Raw genomic sequence first — 19,596 nt, forward strand, 5'->3', positions numbered from 1 at the left:
TGGCTTTGCCAAGTCCGCGAACCCAGTCCGCGAACTGATGGAAGTTCTCTTACCGAGAATTTTTGCTGGGATTTTCCAAAAACTCGTTTGCGTGTTAGTCGGAGAACTCGGTCCGCGAACCTAGTCCGCGAACTGGCGGAAGTCTCTTTGCCGAGATTTTCTGCTGAGTTTGGAAAACTCTGCTGGTTTTCTTAAGTCCGCGAACTTGTTTCTGAGGTGAAGTGGTTATGGTCTAAAGATGTGCTCTAAACATGAAACTTAAATTACTAAAGAATGCTTTATGCAAACCGTGGCTATAAAGTTCATGAGCCGATTCAATCGAATTATCGTTGTTTCAATTGTGTCTTATGTAGTTACATAAGATCTCATAAAAATTGAACAACTCTCTAACTAGTTCATTTGAGTCAATTGAACTAGTTATGGTGAAGAAGAACAAGGTTAATATGAAATGCTCATATGGTTAACCTTTTGGGTTACTATGTTGAACCAACATACACGTACACGTTTGGGCATGGTTTTCGCAAACCCAGTAAACGTCTACCCAAGTGTGTGTGACAAGCTAAGTTTTCGATGTAACGGTTGAGAAATATTAGCTTGAATCTAAATCAGGTTTTCATCTAACGGTGAATATGGATTGCTCTGTAACTAAGGCAAAACCCTAATTTGAAGGCTATATAAAGGAGACATCTAGCATTGTGCAAAACTAATCCCCACACGTCTGTGTGATACTAGTGCGCTCACTAGAGTCGATTCTCCTTTAACCTTTGGTTTTCTTATCTAAAACCAGGTTAACGACTTAAAGACTTCATTGGGATTGTGAAGCCAGACCGATACTACTTTTATCGTAGTTGTGTGATCTGATCTTGCATCTTCTGTTGTACGAGTAAAATCTATTGATTGGCTTGAGATCGTGAGAGTTCTCCGATAGGAAAGATAAAGAAGTCACAAACATTTCCGTCTCACTGTTTGTGATTCCTCGTCAAACCGCCTGTGTAGTCAGGAAGGATTGTAGAGAGGTGATTGATTAATCTAGGCTGTTCTTCGGGAATATAAGACCAGATTATCAATTGGTTCCTGTTCATCTTGATTTTCATATGTTAAGATGGAACAAAACCTAGGGTTTTTCTGTGGGAGACAGATTTATCCTTTGATAGACTTTTCTGTGTGAGACAGATTTGTTTATTATCAAGTCTGCGATTTTGGGTTGCAGCAACTCTTGGTTGTGGGTGAAATCAGCTAAGGGAATCAAGTGCACAGTATCCTGCTGGGATCATAGGCATAGGAGTACAATTGTACCTTGGATCGGTGGGAGACTGATTGGGGTTCAATTATATTCCAGTCCGAAGTTAGCTTGGAGTAGGCTAGTGTCTGTAGCGGCTTAATACAATGTGTATTCAATCTGGACTAGGTCCCAGGGTTTTTCTGCATTTGCGGTTTCCTCGTTAACAAAATTTCTGGTGTCTGTGTTATTTCAGTTTCCGCATTATATTGTTTATCTTTATAATTGAAATAATACAGATTGTGCGTTTGGATCATCAATTAGATTAATCCAACCTTTGGTTGTTGATTATTATTAATTGATCCTTGGACATTGGTCTTTGGTACCGTCCAAGTTGTTCCTTGTGTTTGATTAGGACTCGCTGATTTCTATTAGCTTGAGTAAATCAAAACAATAGAGAGATATTAACTCCTTGAGATACTTTTACCTATATTGAGTCTGACTATCTAGTTGATTCTCTAGAAAGCGTTTCGGAGTTAGTCCATACAGATTTCTAAGCGAAATATAGGGTGGTGTTGTTATACCTCCGCTTTTTCAATTGGTATCAGAGCAGGCAAACACGTTTAAGACCTAACAAGTCCGTGTTTGTAGCAATATGACTCTATGGACAAGAGTATTATCTTTGATAAACGCGTCACCAGTAATAAAGATTCTCTCTTGTCTAAATCTATTAAAGAGAAAATTTCAATCTCGAATATAGAGAAACCTTGTGGTTCGACGAGACAGACAGACAATGACATGAGTGTTCATGACTACCCTTCGAAAGAGACCTTCTCTTCTAATGAATGGGATACAACTGAAGAGAGTAAATTGATTCTAAATCTTGTTAGAATTCAAGTTGTTAGAATGAATCAGTTAAAACACTATGTCAATGTTCTTTTTGGTATTGTAAGAGATTGCAAAGTCCATGGCAACGCTGAAGATCAGTCTTCATGCTTGACTCTTGAGGCCAGCCTCGAAAAGGATGCCTTGTATATTGAACGCCGCTTGAATAAACTCTCCATTCAAGGATGTTCAAGGCAATCTAATGTACCAAGAACTTCTAATGCTTTACATTCAGAAGTAAATACAGATGTTCCTAATGTTTACTCCAATCTTGAACTTGGGACATTCTGTAAAAGAGACAACTCTTCTGACGATGATATTAAGACTGCATCATGATCAAAAGGTATGTCTTGTTTTTGAGACCAAGTGCTATGTTAGACAAAATAGAAACTCCAAGTTGAATAAAGACTCCTTAGTTCAACTTCAACACACCCTAGATTTGATTCTCAAAGGTGTGACTGACATCCGTATGATTGAGCCAATTGGTTTTCGTACCTATCATGCGTATGCAACCAAGAAAGTCAGTACAGTAAGTTCCTCCAATGTTCAAGGGAAGAATAGACGTCTTAATAAACATCGTCCAAAGGAAGTTCAATGCCTTGTCTCTAAAAGCAACATCGTTCCTGTTGAGAAAGTCATTCCAGAAGAAAGGAAGATTGATAAGATAAGAAAAGATATTAAAGAGATAATTGTAAGATACAAAGAGCTTGTCAACAGATATCTTCTTCCTCATGTCAAGGCACTTCTGGTAAGAACTCTAACTATATCTCTTATTTTGATGACAGTAAATTTTATGACAATATCTCATGTCAAACAGTATCCCTCTCTAAAACTAAGAGGAAAAACAAACTTAACCAAAGACATAAACCTCGTAATGAGCCTGTGGCTCGTACTTGTGCTAATTAATCACAAGGTTCGAGAACTTACTCATATAAAATCCTGTTGAGTAAGTTGTGTTAAAAACAGGTATACTTGTTACTTGCATCTGTTAAGTTAAGCTATTTTCTTATTGTCCATAGTTAAACTTGTGTTGACAGATCCGCTAAGATCAAGTATTGGTTAAGTCAAAAGAAGATGTTGCATATTGTCTTAAAATTTGTTTTTAGGTCATGTTTTCAGAATGATTGAAGGACGTTATTTCTTGGGTATTTGTTGTACTCGAACGGATTCCGTTCTGTCCCAAGTCAACAGTTTTTTTTTTGAAACCCTAAATTGTTGTACCCAAGGATAAAATATCCAACCTCTTAGGGTTACAAGTTACGTACGTGTACTTCTGGTGGTTTTTGGATTTTCAAAGAATGTCTTCCTCCTCTTCTTGCTATGGTGGTTTCGCAAAAGGGTTTCTTGACAAAAGTGTTGAGGTTGATTCCACGAGGAAGAGAACACTTGTAGATGAAGATCATCCCAGCGCTTCATGCTTCTTTGCTTATTCTCATGAAGATGTTGAGAAGGATGATATGATCTCTGCTGAAGTTGTTCATGACTTTCTTAAGTACTTTGGGGAAGCAAAACAACAGCTTGTTGATACTTTAAAAGGTCTTGATAAGGTGAAAACTGAGTTGGAAAAGGTTGTGTCTGACCTTGGTCTCATAAAATCTCAAATCAATGATCTTCGTAAAGAGAATCATCTCTCTGATGATGCAGAGAAGGCTGGCGTTCACAAGCTCAAAGACTCCATGTCTTGTGAGGATCTTGTACTGCCTATATCCCTATTCGCTGTCAGGGAAACGATGGAGTATGATTCTCTCTATCTTGTATTTTTTTTTGCCTAGTATGTCTTCTTTTTTGGATTAGTTGGAAGAATAACTAGTGCCTTCAATAGCGATGATTGTGACTACACATAGTTATTTTTGTTTTCATCTTCTGTTTATTTTTTAGGTTTATTGGTATTAAATTCTAAAAATACTTGGAGGATGATGTTATTGCAGTATTGATCTTTATGATTTTGTGATATTGCAATTTGACTATGGGATATGTATTGTTTGCGTCCGTGAACTTAAAGGTCCCATATTGTGTTAAAAGTAAAGTAGTTCATAAATTGATATTTGTATTGATGAAAGGACGAATGGATTTTTGACATTTACAAAAGTTATGCCTATGCAATCATGTATTTGATGGAAAATAGGATAAAATCTTTTGTTTGACAAGGATAAAGTCTATTATGTCGTTATGATGGAAAATAGAATAGATCGTTGTATGATATCCACGGTATTGATCTTCATTGATCCATTTTGTTATGTTTTACCGTGAAGGCTCCATTGTGTATCTTATGTTGAGCACGATACAACTAAGTCGATTATTCTTATTGGCTTTGTTGGTTGTTCCATAAGATGCTATATGTTGAGCATTACGAACTAAATTAATCATCTTGGTTGGTTATTTAGTTATTTGCTCCAAAAATTCTTATTTTGTTGAGCAAAACTTTTGACAATTAAATTGATTACTTTTGTGATTAATTTGGTTCTTTGTATTCCAATTAGATTAATTATGAGTTCTCTTATAATCAGTCTAGTTGAGTTTTCATATATTTCACAAGTCCTTGTGTTGAGTATATGAACGGCTATACTAACCATGTTCAATTGGTTAATGTAGTCGTATATTCCATAAGGTTTTTCTTTATGTTGAGTATGTGAACGATTAAGTTAGTCATCTTCGTATGATTATCTTAGTCGTAACTCCGTAAGTTTACTTATGTTGAGCAATTTCAATGAATTTGATCATTTTTGTGGTTTGATTTAGTTGCGTATTCCAATTAAATTAATCATGGGTTTACTTGTGATTAATTTGGTTGTGTTTTGGATATAGAAAATCATTTATATGGTTTTTGGTGTCCAATTTTAAAATCCTTCTTTTCTTTCGAAATTAAGGTCGCTCTTGTTGTTCTTTCGGGAATGACATCAAACGGGGGAGAGTTCTTTTGAACTTGTGCTTAATGGTAATATCTTGCGGGGTGTGCGACTGTGGAATTTTATAGGGGTTATCTTGTATCTTAAAACTCCTTGATGAATGCATTTAGCTTTGGCTTTATGATTGCATCTAAATTAAGTTGGTATGTATTTTTTTTCTTTTAGTCTATGAAACGTCTCTTCTCGAAAATTTCGTTAGGATCCCGTTCTTGTACCTTTGCCAATTTTATTGACAAAAAGGGGGAGAATTAATGTGTAGTTCTACTACATATACATATGGTTTTCGGATCATTGTGTAAGGGGGTGTGGTTTCCATGTGAGATGGAGTATTGACTAAGGGGGAGTGATACATATCACCGTAGTATTATTGTTAAAGTCGTGATGCAATTGGACTTTGATGTTACATAATATATTATAGCTACGGATCTTCAACAACGGTGATGTTAAATTTACAACCTTTGGAATCATTGGAGTACTTAGAAAGACGAAGATTTCAGGGAACGTTGAAAATTTGGCGAGGTTAATTATTATCACCTTTTTCTCCATTTTATTTCTAGTTGGAGTACACTTTAGGTGATAAGATGGGCTGAATGATCTAAACCCAGCTGCACTAGTCACAAGGTAGTTGAAGTTATGAATCCACGTGGCACATTATGGAGACTCAACCAATCCACAGAAGGCAATCAACTGTCATTTCAAGGAAGCTTTTAAAGCAGTTGGACTGTTTTTAACACCTAACTAAACAAGATGAATCATAGTAGTAACTGCAAAAAAAATCATGCTTTCTACATGAATGCGACCACATTTACTAGGGCACCTAACAGATCTAAAATAAGACTAAGGGTTTCTCTGTTTCAGCAAACAACAATAACAACTATGGCTAATGATGCTGTTCTTAGATCTTCACTAATTTGTTTAGGAGCTATTATATTTTTCATTGGTTTTTACACTTACTCATTCAAGAAAATGATTGTAACTTATATTTTTGGTCTTTTTGCTATTGCTGGTATTATTTTGCCTGATTGGGAATTCTTCGATAGGGATTTTTCTGAGTGGACTTCTCCTATGCCTGCTGATGCTATTGATTCAAATTCTTCTGAACCCAAGAGGTATATTCTTTTGTCTGCTAGTTTTATTTTGATCCTTTGTCATGGAATTACATTTTGTTTTGTTTTTTCATTTTGAGTTTCTTTATTATGTGTTGCCCATTGTTTATGATTTGTGTTCAAAGTTCAAAATCCTAGTCTATTATTGTCTAGAACTTAGGGTTTTTCAGAATCTCATGGCTGTTCAGAATTTATGTGTTTCCTTAGTTGAGTAGATAGTGAAAAAAAATTAGTTATAATTTTCTGTAGGAAAGTTAAAGTGAAAGATATGCAAGATCATTTGAATAATGGGCAATGCAAATGTTGTTTGATTCATATATTTAGTGACTTGTCCTGAGACACATTATCTAACAGCTCCGTGAAATTGTGTAAGAGTGATAAGTTGTGTGTCATTCAGCTCCTGGTGAGGTAAATGGTACATGAAAAAGCGATGGTTATGTAGGAGGATAGTGTTGATAAAAGAAATTGAGATGGAATTTAGTATTTCAGAATTGCATTTGTTAACCAACCTAAGCTTGAAATGCCTCTACTTCTACTGAAGGTTCTTAGTTGAATTTGAGTGTGGAACTTACCTTTAGAGGCTAATGTGCTCTACAGCTCTAGTCCACATTTTTCCTCCATAAACTAAATTGTCGTGATTGGGTTTAAAGTTCGCTACTGACCTTGAGGGCGCTTACTACAATGCAGGACTGATTGTTAGGAGAACTGTGCAAGGTTCTTAGAATATTGTGTAAGTTTTTATCATGGTTGAGTTTATAAACTAAGAGATGTTACAGCCGTCAACGAAGTCCTCTCTAAGGCTACTGAACATGTGATGCACACACTTGAGTTGTTCTTTACATTCTAGATAGCCCTAAACAATATGAAAGAATGTAGCTGCTGAGCTGCCTCTCCTATAGGCACATTTGTGTTCCTAATGAGGATTAGGATGGGATAGAGACTATTTTTTTTCATTTCGGTAAGTAGGATGGAAGAATGTAGGTATACTGAACAATGGCATCCAGATACTCGATCTACTTTAGGAGTAGCCATACTCATAGTAGTTGTTGTATATAATATGCTTATCCTGGCTGAGGAGAAGATTCCCCGGCCGCTAGTTATAAATGGTGCACAGTATATAAGTATGTTTCAGCAAGTTAATTATTTGGTAGTGATTTTGCAAGCTATGGTTATAGTCGCTGGCTCGCTGCTCAAGTATCGATAGTTCTCACATCTTTGCAAGGTGTTCTAATTTTGAATATGCACTCTAAGAATTGAACTGATCTTTTCTTAACCTCATTGCGGTGCAGGTTTAAAATCTATCCTGTTAGATATACCGTCTATGCTATTGTCTACAGTTTTGGTCTGTACAAGTGGTGGAATTTCGTATCTACCTGATAAGAAGGCTCATTTCATCTCCTTGTCTTCGCCGTAAAAGAATTGGATATTGAACTTATATGGTCGAGCGAAGTTGTATATTAACTTAATTGATTGAATCGTTACCCCGAGATCTTGCATTTGCATTTGTAATCTATTATAAGTTTATGTTTTTTGTTGCATTCATTTTTACTGATGTTTGGAAGAGAAAATAATGTCCGAGTGTTAACTGGATTGTTTGATTTTGAAATGTTGTCAGGAAACTTGTTTTTATACTTCTACCACCAATAACTTGTTATATTAATGAGTCCAATGACCAATCTGCCGTATCTCTAAAGGGAAGGACTTGGATCATCACCGGATAATAATGAGTCTAACGACGATGGATGCAGTTCTCCGATAGGATACCGGTGATGATCTAAAAATTCAGTTTTTAAAACACAAATATGAATAATCAGCGATTAACTACACAAGTAAATTCAAATAGTCTTCAAATTTCATTTCATACATTACATAGTTATCACCTCAGTCATGAAGTTCAACCATGACAATAACAGATAAATTCTTCTCATCATATTTCGAATAAATATACTCCTAAAGCCAGTTTAATACAGATTAGGGGTGCTAATCCATTAAACAACAGCAACTACGTACTGATGAGAAGTGAAAACATAACAAGTAGCGACTCAAAGATGATTGATGATACGCAAAGCTATTTGCGAGAGTTCTTCATACATGTTAAACCCAAAAGAGATATGATATGTAATTCTTATCTTCCGAGTGTTCTCAAACTTGTATTTGCATGCACTCTGATACATTAATGACTCGAATACCGATTTATCTGAAGCATCGTAATCACCAGTCTTTAACCCTTGAGTAGCTGCACTGAGATCTGACTTTGCATGAGAAAACCATTCTTGGCACTTGGTAATAGTTTGATTTGCAGCAAAATCATCTTTGTATTTAGAGGCTAATGCAGAAATATTGCTTTGTAAGTAAACAGCTTGAACTTTTACGCAATCAACAACGATCGTCGCAATTCCAACACTATCTGCATTGTCACTCCGATTATCAGCTTTGACACACTGATTACAAACTGTTGGTGCATCCGTGTTGTGACATACTCGATGGATCAATTCATCATCTGCCCTAACGAAAGTTGAAGGTTGAAGATTATAGCAGAGAAACATAATAAGAACCAAGACAGTAGAAACCATGGAAATTTTAAGGAATGCCATAACTTTTTTCTCTTTGAAGTTTAGAGAGACAGAGAGCTTTTGATTATGAAATTATAAACCTGAATGTGTCTGACATTTATAATGAAAAAATTAGAAGGTTTGAGCTGTGTATTGTTCAAAAGTGAAGTTGATGTTAAACAGAATTACTTGATATGCAAATTTTGTTCGTTTCACTGAAATGGAATGAAGTTACACGCCACACTGAATTGGGGTTCAAGTAGTGGAGATAGGTTGCAACCACCTTATTCTTTCATTAACTTTAAAAAAGTTGTATCCACTATACTACTAGTGTAATTCTATGGTTTAAGTTCTGTCAAAGGTTAGACATTTAAGTAATGTTGGTTTCATTTTAACATCGTGAAAGTTTTATATTTATGATCCTACAACCATATAGACTGCCCAAAGAGGCAGGTTTACAAGCTAAATAAATGCGCAACAAACAAAGAAACTAGTAAATTATACAAAAGCCATGTTCCATTTACATTCAATCAGGAGACCCAGACCCAAAAACACGAGGCATTGATACGTTAGCTGCACCAGATTCCATAATATATTTTGCCAGCTTTAAGCGTATTTCCCACATTACGGGTTCTAAGGTGGCCAGACATTTCACTTCCTCAACATTCAGAGCTCAGGTCCCACTCCACAGCTGCTCCAAAATATAGAATTACACTACTGGATATTATTATTATTATTCACTTTTTGATTATCAACCCCCCACCTAGGGGGCTGCTGCCCCCAGGACTCTCTTGTGCTGGAAAAAGTTTCTAAGAAACCTACATTATTTGGAGCAACTTTTTTTTTTACACTGACAACAGTTTGAGACTTTAAAACTCCTCAAATTGGGAGTGTGGTTCCATTTCATAAAAGCCCTAAAAACATGGTGCAATTGTTAACTTTTACATAAAATGAAAATTTAACTCAGAAAATGGTTCCTTAAAGGAGTGTTACTCAAATACAAGGAATTTGAGAACCATTTTTTATACACGAGTGCATCAGCCAGGCTCAAGTTGCCTTCTCTGCCTCTGCTGCTTCTGCAGCCCTCTCCTCCTCTTGCATTTTCCTTAGAGATGGGGGTGGCCTGACCACAATGCTCTTCTTCCATTGTTTGTCAAGTTTCCTTGACAACCTTTTCTTAATTCCCTCCTCAAGCTCTCTTTCTCTTCTTACGGTCAGCATTCGAGCTACCTATAATTTTAGACCAGAGTTAAAGAAGCATAGGGAACGGAAAAGGAACCAATGGTAACGGTATCATAAACAATTGGATTCATTTGTTTGATAAACACCCATAACTGGAAACATCAAACATTCTCTAAAACAATAGAAGAATTCTACAAAGTTATATAATTGAAATGTGGTAAGATGAAAACACACCAGCAGAGATAAATTTAAATATGTACTTTCACTTTCTACACCAATCCAACGACAGAACTTGAAGCACCAGCACAGTATAGAGAAGGAAAGAGGAATTTTCCCTTGTCTAATAGCATAAGGAATATTCATTCAACTTTAGCACCACTTTAATCTTGTACCTACTTCTATGGTAATCTTTATGTTCTTTCTAATGGCAACATAGTAACAATTACCAACACCATGCCTCATTCCATCACCAGACAGCCTATATCTATTTGACTCTGTTTCAAACAATGCAAAGCTATCTTCATTTTCTCCGTACCACCAGTTGAACAACATGACAATGAAAAAATTATCCGTCTACAAGTGTAGAGTGGCTGATCAAAAATAGCTTTTCAAGGATGAAACAGAACCGTTCTAAACAAACAAAGCACATATTCTGCAGTGGAAGTTAAAGGATAAACGTAATCCTTCACAACCAGATATTTCAGTAACTATGACTTAGACGGTCCAAAACTGATAAGCATCTTATCCCTTTTTCGGAAACTACACTTCGCTATGCAACATTGGAATCTAAAAATCTCAGTTCGAAGCAATGAAACTTGTCCTACCTTCATTAAAGACTTTGCAGTACTAACCCTTACCTATAGCAATCAAAAACACTTTCTAGTTATCACCCTAGTTATCATCTGAATTCCCAACTTTTAAGCTCATCAGAAAATTGGAATACTGACCTAAAACCCTAATCTTTTGTAGCCAATTCTTTCTAACAAAACAATAACAGAAATGTAAATAAATGTCATAAGAAAAACACGAAATTTCAGACAATTCTCCATAAAAAACAACATTATCTCTAGGAATTTTAACAAAAAGAACAATAAATGGTTACCCTTTTGCGCATTTTCCGAAAATCACTAGATTTGAACTCTTCGCGAGCTGATTTTTGTAGTCTGAGCATGAGTAATTCTCCTTTAATATCGATAATTTCATCATTGATTTGTTCAGTAGATTTAGCTCTGATTTCTTTCAACTCTTCTTCTCTTTTTGACATCATCACTACTGAAGATGACTTAGAGGAAGATGAAGATGATGAGAAAGAGGGCATTTTAGGGAGGGATACGTTCTTGACGCGGATACCGTGGAAAGATGATTTGAGGTTGTTCTTTGTAAGTAGTGAAGAAGGATTGAAGATTGCTGTGTTTGACGGTGAAGCCAATGAAAGGCCCAACATTTTTGCTTCTCTCTTTTTTCGTTTCCCTCTGCTCTCTCACCAGTGAGCTCTTTCTCAATGGATAACCTTTCTTTTCCCTCTTTTATTTCCAGTGAAGTTATTTTGGTGGTGAATAGCCTAGTATGCCAGAATGAACCGGTATCCTGTGCGTCCCAATCCCAAATTATTTCTGTTTTGCTTTCTAACTCGGCCAAATTAGACAAGTTTCGACCTGGTTGTGTCTAAAACATCTTTTTCATGGTACACTAATTTATTTATTTTTTATGATTGTTGTAGTCAGTTTTCTTGTGTTATGCTTGTTTTGCATTTGTTAGGTATATTGGGGCGAAGTGGCACAAAAAACAGATAAATGCAAACTCAAAGAATTGCTTGGAGACCTTAAATGATAGATGGGACTACACGTTAGCAAGCACACAAGTTTCTAAAGCTTTATAAATTGTTCTCAACCTCAGAAGCAATAAACTTATGAATATCCATTGCTTGAAATTATGTTTCGAGATTAATGAAGTACAAGCTCGAGCTCGAAGTTTGTTATTTGCAATTCATTAATTATACTGAAGGCATATGACGTTGTCTCAGTGGATAGAGTGGTAGAATTAATGAGTAAATAAAAATATTATAACTAGTACGCCAAACAACCTAGACAGTTTTTCATGCTCAAACTGTATCAAGTCTTGAAATATAAATTACAAGACTTGTTCTTGTTATAACTCGGTTCGTGAATAGTTCATGTACATACTACGTTGATTTTTGGATATTGACTTTTGATATAGTCTAAGTAAACTTGTTTATAAATCAGGTACGTAATCTCATTTGTTGATCTGTACAACTGATTCTTACGAGTTTGTCTATACAGGTTTCCGAAACAAAAAAATTGGTGGTGTACTTGGTAACCTCTTCTTTTAAATTGGTATCAGAGCACGCAAACACCGAAAATACCTAATAAGTCTGTGTTTTTAGCGATTTGAAATCTATGAACAAGAGTTTTATCTTTGTTAGCCTCTGATGGTTCAAATCACTCATGGTGGAAAATAGCTATGCGTTCCTTCCTACAAGCTCATGATTTTAGTATATGGATGAAGGTTGTCAAAGGATATACTCATCCAATATCTATTGCAGACGGTGTAACCTCTGACAAGGATATTGGTGAATATAACGTTACTGAAATCAGTGTTGCAAAGAAAAATTTTTGATGGATTGAATGTTATTATACATTTTTGTAAGCCAAGATCTTCAACATCATGTGTCTACATGTGAAACGTCGAAGGCTGTTTGGGTATCTTAGAAACCGTATTCAAAGGAAATACATCAAAAAATGAAGCACGGCTTCAGAACCTTAGTTCTGACTAGGAAAACCTTTGTATGGCTGATGAAAATTCGTTTGAGGAATTTAATCTCAAAATTTCTGAAATAGTGAATGGCTCTCATGTGTTAGCTAGGAAACATAATTTCGAAAAAAGGATATTGTGCTAAAAATTATTAGATTTTTACCAGCTCAATACGAGTCTAACAAGAAACATGTCATCACATAAGGAAACAATCTTTCAACTCTTACACGAAGTGATCTTATTGGAAAGTAAGATCTTCGATCATTAACATCACAGTGAGACCGAAAAAGTCATTTCCTTTAAAGTCACTAAAAACATTAGCAATCCTGAAAAGAGTAAAAGTATTTGTATGTCAGAGAAATATCATGAAAGCGATAACAAAAATTCTGAAAAGGATCTTGACAACTGTGTTTCCTCGATAGTTTAGAGATCTTCTAAGGAATACAAATAAACGATTCTTTGAAGATCCTCCACCTTCATCAAATCGTCCTCACAACATGTCATTCATAGAAATAGTGTTATAGCATTGCTCGGTTGAACCCACAAGTTTTTCTATCTCAAGCTTGTTGTCAATATTAGTTGATCAATAATACTATATCTTGACTACAAAACAAGGGACCGGTCCTACTTCTAGGATCATTCATAAATCCTATTTCGACTACAAAACAAGTTTGGCAAGTCAATTACTTCAGTATAGGTTTTTCTGAAATTGTTTTCTAATGTAATAATAAAGTAAGGATTCACCCGAAAGTCCAACACACTAAATAATAACAAGCTACCAATTAATGCAATGTCGAAAACACGTTACCCATGGAAAAACCATACTTTATAACTTTATATACTTCAATTGTAGAGATAACTATTGTACATCACTCTTTTTGACCAAGTCACTAATACTAAAGTCATTATAACAAACATAACTTTGCTTGTTATGTTTTCAATGAATATACTTGAAAGAACAATGATAAAAATGGAATAAGTATGTAGTTACAAACCTCGAAATGAAGAATGTTGTCTTCCTTGTCTTCGCCTCGTCTTCAGATCTTCATGAGTAACTAGAGAAAGTCTCAATATTTCCATGTTCCTAGTCTAACATAAAGAAGTTGATCTTAGTAAAACGATTCGGGTTATGGAACTAAACTTGACAGCCAAACTTGACATATCGCTTGACGGGTTTAACCAAACAGTACTCTAACAAGAACACCATTATATTCAAAAGAAGATAGACTAAATATTTGGTTGTAAACATTATGTTTTGTTTAAACATACCTATATTAGCTTTCATAATCACCTGATGATCATTCAAAGGTATAACATGAGTTGTACTGTGTAAAGGTATGGAAGAAGATATATGAATATCAGGTGAAATTAGAAAAAATTGAGTATCTGCACAAGGAAAAGATGATGCTGACTCAAATAAAGGGGTTGACAACTAGTGATACCGATAGGTACAACAAAAAAAAGATTTAAAAGGAAGACCGACTTATTGAAGATAACATGTCCAGAAATATAGATCCTACCACTAATAAGATCAGAACACCTATCTAATCTAGCTAATATAAATAAAACGGGTATTTTATTCTGCCTGGCAGAACCATTTTTGAAATTTTTTCGCTAGAGTCTTTAAGATCGTAGGGAATTCGATTCAATCCGATTTTTTTTGTTTTTCCCTCCTAAAAAAGCCAATCCAACTTGAAAAGACGAGGGTACCCAAATACACCACAATCTTTTAATTTCAACATATATCTTAAGTGATCGTCTATGGACAAAGTCGAGGCGATACAACTTCAAGATATTCACGTGATAATAGTTATGGTCCGAAACCGATTTACTATAAGATCAACATTAGGTGATTAGGATTAACGTACAAGTGTAATTTTATTTATTATAATAAACAATTATAATTCGAAGTAAAGTAAATGACACAGCAAGATTTTGTTAAAGAGGAAACCGCAAATGCAGAAAAACCTCAGGACCTAGTCTAGTTTTAAATACTCTCAGAATTAAGCCGCTATATAAAGAACACAAGCCAACTTCGTATAGTTGAGACCAAGTAAACTACCCATAATTACTTAGTTTCCTCAGTATCCCTGCGTCTTTGACTTTTTGGTCACGCACATGAGTCTCAAGATAGAAATCACTATCTCAAGTTTCTTTACTCCTTTTGATCGTATTTCAAACAGTAAAGGAAAAAATCTATTTTGTAACTACTTTATTCAATATTTGGTAAAAGATATTTTGAGTCATCGACAAAGGCTCTTATGTTTAATCTAATAAACTCCTTTGGTTAGATCAATTCGAATCTTAATTAACGAAATAAACAATTTCCGGATTTACAATCAGACAATATAGAAAGTGATGTCGATCTTATCGACTAGATAATCATAATTCTATCAAGGATAAACAAGATCTAGTTGGATCCCAGACGATCAAGATGTGTGCACAAAATTTACGAGATACGAAAACTAATTGGATAAATTTTCTTCGTCTTTAAATCTTCGATTGTCTTTAAAGTACCTGCACAACACAAACTTGAATCCTCTTGTGATCAATCACACACAGAACGGAGTCTGTTGACAATGGATTATCACATGATGTCTTTAGATCTAAAAACATTTCTAAATATCCAGTCGATACTTTGATCTAGTTTTAGTGACCCATTTGTCAGAAGAGAAGTCTATCCAGAATAATCAAACTAGGTGCAGTCACAACAACCATTAGTCAATCAAATTAATAATCGAAAACTAAAATAACAATGCAATTTTCCAGTTTCCCACTAATGGTACTCATAGAGCTTCTTGATCACAGAGAAGTCTTTAAATGAGTAAGAGATTTCGCCTAATTAGGGTATTTTCCTCTCCGGATAGACGGCTCCACCAGAAACAACACGAATGAAGTTTTCCTGGTTCTTAGGATAGTTTGCAAGAAATACAAACTCAAGTATTTATAGACCAAGGTTATTTGGAAAACAAGGAAATTTCAGAACCAAAAATATTTCTCAAGATATGCAATAAAGTACCTAATATAGGTTTTCCTATTTCCAATTAATATCAAGCAATATTTCCGAAATTTCTCTTAGAAAATTTCTATTATTAGTTTATTACATTAACTAATAATCCTTTTCTAGAGTATATTTTAATTGTTGGTAAATAAAACATATAAAATCGAAAATCAGAATTAAATGCTTTTTAATATTTCGGTTTGGGATCACCTTGAGCATCAAGGAATATCTTTAAACAATTAATGATAAGAGTTATGCACATGTTCAAATAATGTCGATATCTAGAAGTTGTTTATCTTAGCAAACCCTAATTCCAAATTCACACACAACATAAAGAAATATGTGAATATTGGAAACTCGGTTTTGCTCTTGGGACCGGTTCTACCATGACTCCCAAACTAAGTTAGGATCGATTATACGATGAATCCCAATATAGGTTATGACCGGGTATACCCTGATTCCCAATACAAGTTAGGATCGATTATACCATGTCACTGAATATAGGTTATGACCGGATATACCATGCTTCCCAAACTAGTTAGGATCGGTGATACCATGTCACTCAAAATAGGCTATCACCGGTTATACCTTGTCTCCCGATACTAGTTAGGATCGGTTATACCTTGTCACATAATATAGGCTATGACCGGTTCTACCTTGATTCTCAGCATAAGTTAAGGTTGGTTCTACCTTGTCATCTTGCATTGGTCATTCAAATAATCTTCAATGAAAACCAGACCAACACATTTATGATTTCCCTTTCGATTATGAAACAAGTTCATACATCTACTTCCTTAAACTAATGTAATAATACATAGTTTTCTTGGATGAAATCACACTTGTATCCCACACATAATCAAATAACTATATACATAGATTATGTTGGTGTCGTATTTATGAAGTTCAAAAGATAAACGTCATACTTCGTAATTCAATATAATTCCTTGATACTTTGATCATAATGTTATGACCAAGTTTAATCACTAGAATGTCATAAATATAGGTTCGCATGTTATGTTTTCAATATAAAGAGACTTGAAAGATATGTTAGGAATGGAACCAAATCCAGTTAGTATTACTAACCTCAAGTGGAAGGATGATGTCTTCGTTCTAGTCGTTACTTCTTCATATTCTTCAGGTATTCATAGTAATACTTGTAAGTCTCAACATTCCTAGACTTTCTAGTCTAATCTAAACGAAGTTGACTCTAGTAATCAAGCGACTCTATATGAGTTTTGATACTAAAATATGACAACCAAAGTCGACATACTAATACTTGGTGGGTTCAACCGAGATATGCTCTAACACAACTACTTGGAAAACTCAAACAAACATAACATGAAGAGCTTAAACTTACCCAATTCCAAGAGCTCGAACTGGTGCTTCCAAATTCTATAAAAGACTGGTACCAAATTCTATGAGAGATACCAAGATCCATATAAAACAAACCAACCCATATTACTAAATCCTTCCCATGGAATTTGATACCCCTGTCGTAACCATGAAAAAACTTCCTAAATTTAAGTTTATTTTAAGTCAAAAAATGATGAAGCCAAAAAAATCTTTCATCTTGTTAAGTAACATACAACTTTGATAGATTTTATAACACGCATATATCCATTCACAAAAGGACCATTAATCTATGCAGCGCGGACACGCCTAAAGTAGTCATGTGTCCGCGTCAGACTCATGTCTGACATTTGGACGCACCCGTCTCCATGGCAGACATATCGGCGACATCATATGCACATATCACATACTTTTCTAATATAAATGTATACTAATAGTGTCTGAGTTTTCGTATTTCATTAGTGAGTATGCTTATTCTTAGAAAAATTTGTTATTTATCAACAATTTATTAACATTGTTGAGAAATTACATTCATACTTTATCAATTTTAGTGAGAAATTCTTAAATGTTGATATATAGGTAAAAACTAAGATTAGTATCATTGATATCTGAATGATAAAATTAAACAATCAAAAAGAAAAAATCTACATACAAAAATCATAGCAAAGACAATGTTTAACGTGTTCCGGTCAACTCGACATACGTCCACAACCAACCCCGTAGGATGAATAACATTATTGATCATCGGAACATTCTGAGATGATTAAATCTACATACGACACTCCAATTTATAGAGTGAATTAAACCTAGAAAGATAATATCATATCTTAGATATCTTTGACTAGGTAATATATGTCTAAAAATTAATTACATAATAATATAGAATTAACTTTCGATTTGGTCTTCACTTCGCGTGCAAGTATAGCACGGTCGCTTAACTTAGTCTTGACTTCACGTGCCTTGACTTGACTAAACCTCGGTTCTTCTCTGCACCTCGAATACTTGTATGTGTGTGCTATATAACACTAATAAAAACATCATTGACTCTATAACATGTCCGCGTAATAGTTTTTTAAGAATTTAAATGTGTCCACGACAATACTTTTTTTTGTGTTTGAATAAGATATTTCATTAAAAACTAGGACTCAGTCAGCATTACAATAGAAGTAAAGACATCTAATATCGAGCATTGATAAAATCTCCTAATATTAAATTATCTACTGATAGATAATGCAAAATACAAGATAGAGGCGTAGTCTCCCAATCTAAAACAGAATTTAAAGTCCTTACAGATTTGGCTAAAGCATCTGCAACCATATTTCCTAATCTAGGAACAAAATGAAATCCCAAAAAGTTGGTGCTAAGATTAGTTATTCTATTTGCTTCATCCAGGCAAGCTTTAGCACGCCAAGAAATGTCTGAAATATTTCCGTGAAAGTAATTGAAAAGGCTTTCACAGTCTCCTTCAATGCTAAAATTCTTAATATCCTTTTCCTTAGCCCAAGTTACTGCATGTATCACTCCTATAGCTTCTGCTTCTTGAGGATCTGTAAGAGCTGACTGTCCTGCTCTTCCTCCTTAAAAAGTTCTTGCATCATTTCACATAATTAAGGCATAACTGGAAGGTAAATTTTCAGAGATCCATGTCGCATTTACATTGAGTTTTAGAGTATCTTTTTGTGGAGCTTGCCAAACATGAGTAGTTGTCTTCTTTTGAACCTTCTTAGGCTTGTTAGGTTTACATCTTGTTTTAGACCAGAAAGAAATGTGTCCTTGAATTTCTAAAGCCAAACTAGTTGCAGTTTTAGATTTATCTTCAAAATCTCTATTGCATCTCTCATTCCAAATAAACCACGTCTTAGTAAGAATTAATTCTAAAGAAATGTCTTTTCTGAGGTTATTTAACCAATCTTTACAGAGGTCTAGAATTTTTCTAGAGCTATTTAGATTTAAATAAATAGGATTAGGTGTTGAGTTCCATACTTCTTAGCATAAGGACAATGAAATAAAAGATGCTCAGTTGTTTCAATTTCTACTCCACACATAGTACAATGAGGATCAATATATTTACTTTTCCGAACAGTTTAGAGTTTGTAGATAAAGCATTTTGTAAGCATTTCCATAAAAATACTTAATTCTTTGAGAGATATCAAACTTTCACATAGATTTCCAGAAAGATTCAGACACGTATAGACTGACAATATCACTTCCAGTTTCATTCAATTTATCATACATGGATTTAACTATATATTCCCCTGACCTGGTTAGAGTCCATCTAAGTTGATATTTTTTAAGAGTTTGGTCCTTATCTTTTAAGAGGTAGATGTTACTAATTTGATAAGCAATATTAGCAGGGAAAATTGAGTTAACTAGTGGGATATACAAAAGCAATTATCAAGATTGATTAAATCTGAAACTAAAGTTAGGTGATTATTATTAGCAATACCTAAGTTGGTTAATACGTTATTCAGTCCTAGTATCCAATTATCATCCCAGATACTTATATTTTGTCCATTTACAACTTCCCAAATATTGTATTTATGAATAAGTCCAAGCCCTTGACTTATGCAGTTCCAAGTCCACGAGCAATTTGTTGTGGGCTTAGTTCTAAGACGCGATTTAG

At 34.6% G+C, this 19,596-nt stretch overlaps 3 protein-coding genes across 3 annotated transcripts; 1 reads left to right on the plus strand and 2 right to left on the minus strand.

Annotated features, from left to right (window-relative positions):
* The first annotated feature begins 5,756 nt into the window (after positions 1–5,756).
* On the plus strand, positions 5,757–7,747 carry LOC113331799 (signal peptidase complex-like protein DTM1). The gene is made up of 2 exons (XM_026578439.1): positions 5,757–6,119; positions 7,406–7,747. The coding sequence occupies exons 1-2, from the start codon at positions 5,758–5,760 to the stop codon at positions 7,491–7,493; spliced, it is 450 nt and encodes a 149-aa protein (XP_026434224.1). The 5' UTR covers position 5,757; the 3' UTR covers positions 7,494–7,747.
* A 199-nt stretch (positions 7,748–7,946) lies between these two features.
* On the minus strand, positions 7,947–8,766 carry LOC113331798. Its single transcript, XM_026578438.1, has one exon. The coding sequence runs from the start codon at positions 8,708–8,710 to the stop codon at positions 8,159–8,161; it is 552 nt and encodes a 183-aa protein (XP_026434223.1). The 5' UTR covers positions 8,711–8,766; the 3' UTR covers positions 7,947–8,158.
* Positions 8,767–9,528: 762 nt separating this feature from the next.
* On the minus strand, positions 9,529–11,387 carry LOC113331714 (50S ribosomal protein L29, chloroplastic-like). The gene is made up of 2 exons (XM_026578359.1): positions 10,953–11,387; positions 9,529–9,898 (listed from the first exon to the last, which is right to left on the minus strand). Exons 1-2 carry the CDS (start codon positions 11,292–11,294, stop codon positions 9,716–9,718), a joined length of 525 nt encoding a protein of 174 aa, XP_026434144.1. The 5' UTR covers positions 11,295–11,387; the 3' UTR covers positions 9,529–9,715.
* Positions 11,388–19,596: the final 8,209 nt, after the last annotated feature.

The sequence above is a fragment of the Papaver somniferum genome, unplaced genomic scaffold, assembly GCF_003573695.1.
Source record: "Papaver somniferum cultivar HN1 unplaced genomic scaffold, ASM357369v1 unplaced-scaffold_128, whole genome shotgun sequence".
NCBI classification, from domain to species: Eukaryota; Viridiplantae; Streptophyta; class Magnoliopsida; order Ranunculales; family Papaveraceae; genus Papaver; species Papaver somniferum.

Bases quoted from the DNA above. Each gene is read 5' to 3' on its own strand.
- LOC113331799 (XM_026578439.1), top strand. From the start codon at position 5,758: ATGAATCATAGTAGTAACTGCAAAAAAAATCATGCTTTCTACATGAAT. The intron at 6,120-7,405 runs GTATATTCTTTT...ATTGCGGTGCAG, and splicing joins AATTCTTCTGAACCCAAGAG to GTTTAAAATCTATCCTGTTA.
- LOC113331714 (XM_026578359.1), bottom strand. From the start codon at position 11,294: ATGTTGGGCCTTTCATTGGCTTCACCGTCAAACACAGCAATCTTCAAT. The intron at 9,899-10,952 runs GTAACCATTTAT...CTAAAATTATAG, and splicing joins TTCGGAAAATGCGCAAAAGG to GTAGCTCGAATGCTGACCGT.
- LOC113331798 (XM_026578438.1), bottom strand. From the start codon at position 8,710: ATGGCATTCCTTAAAATTTCCATGGTTTCTACTGTCTTGGTTCTTATT.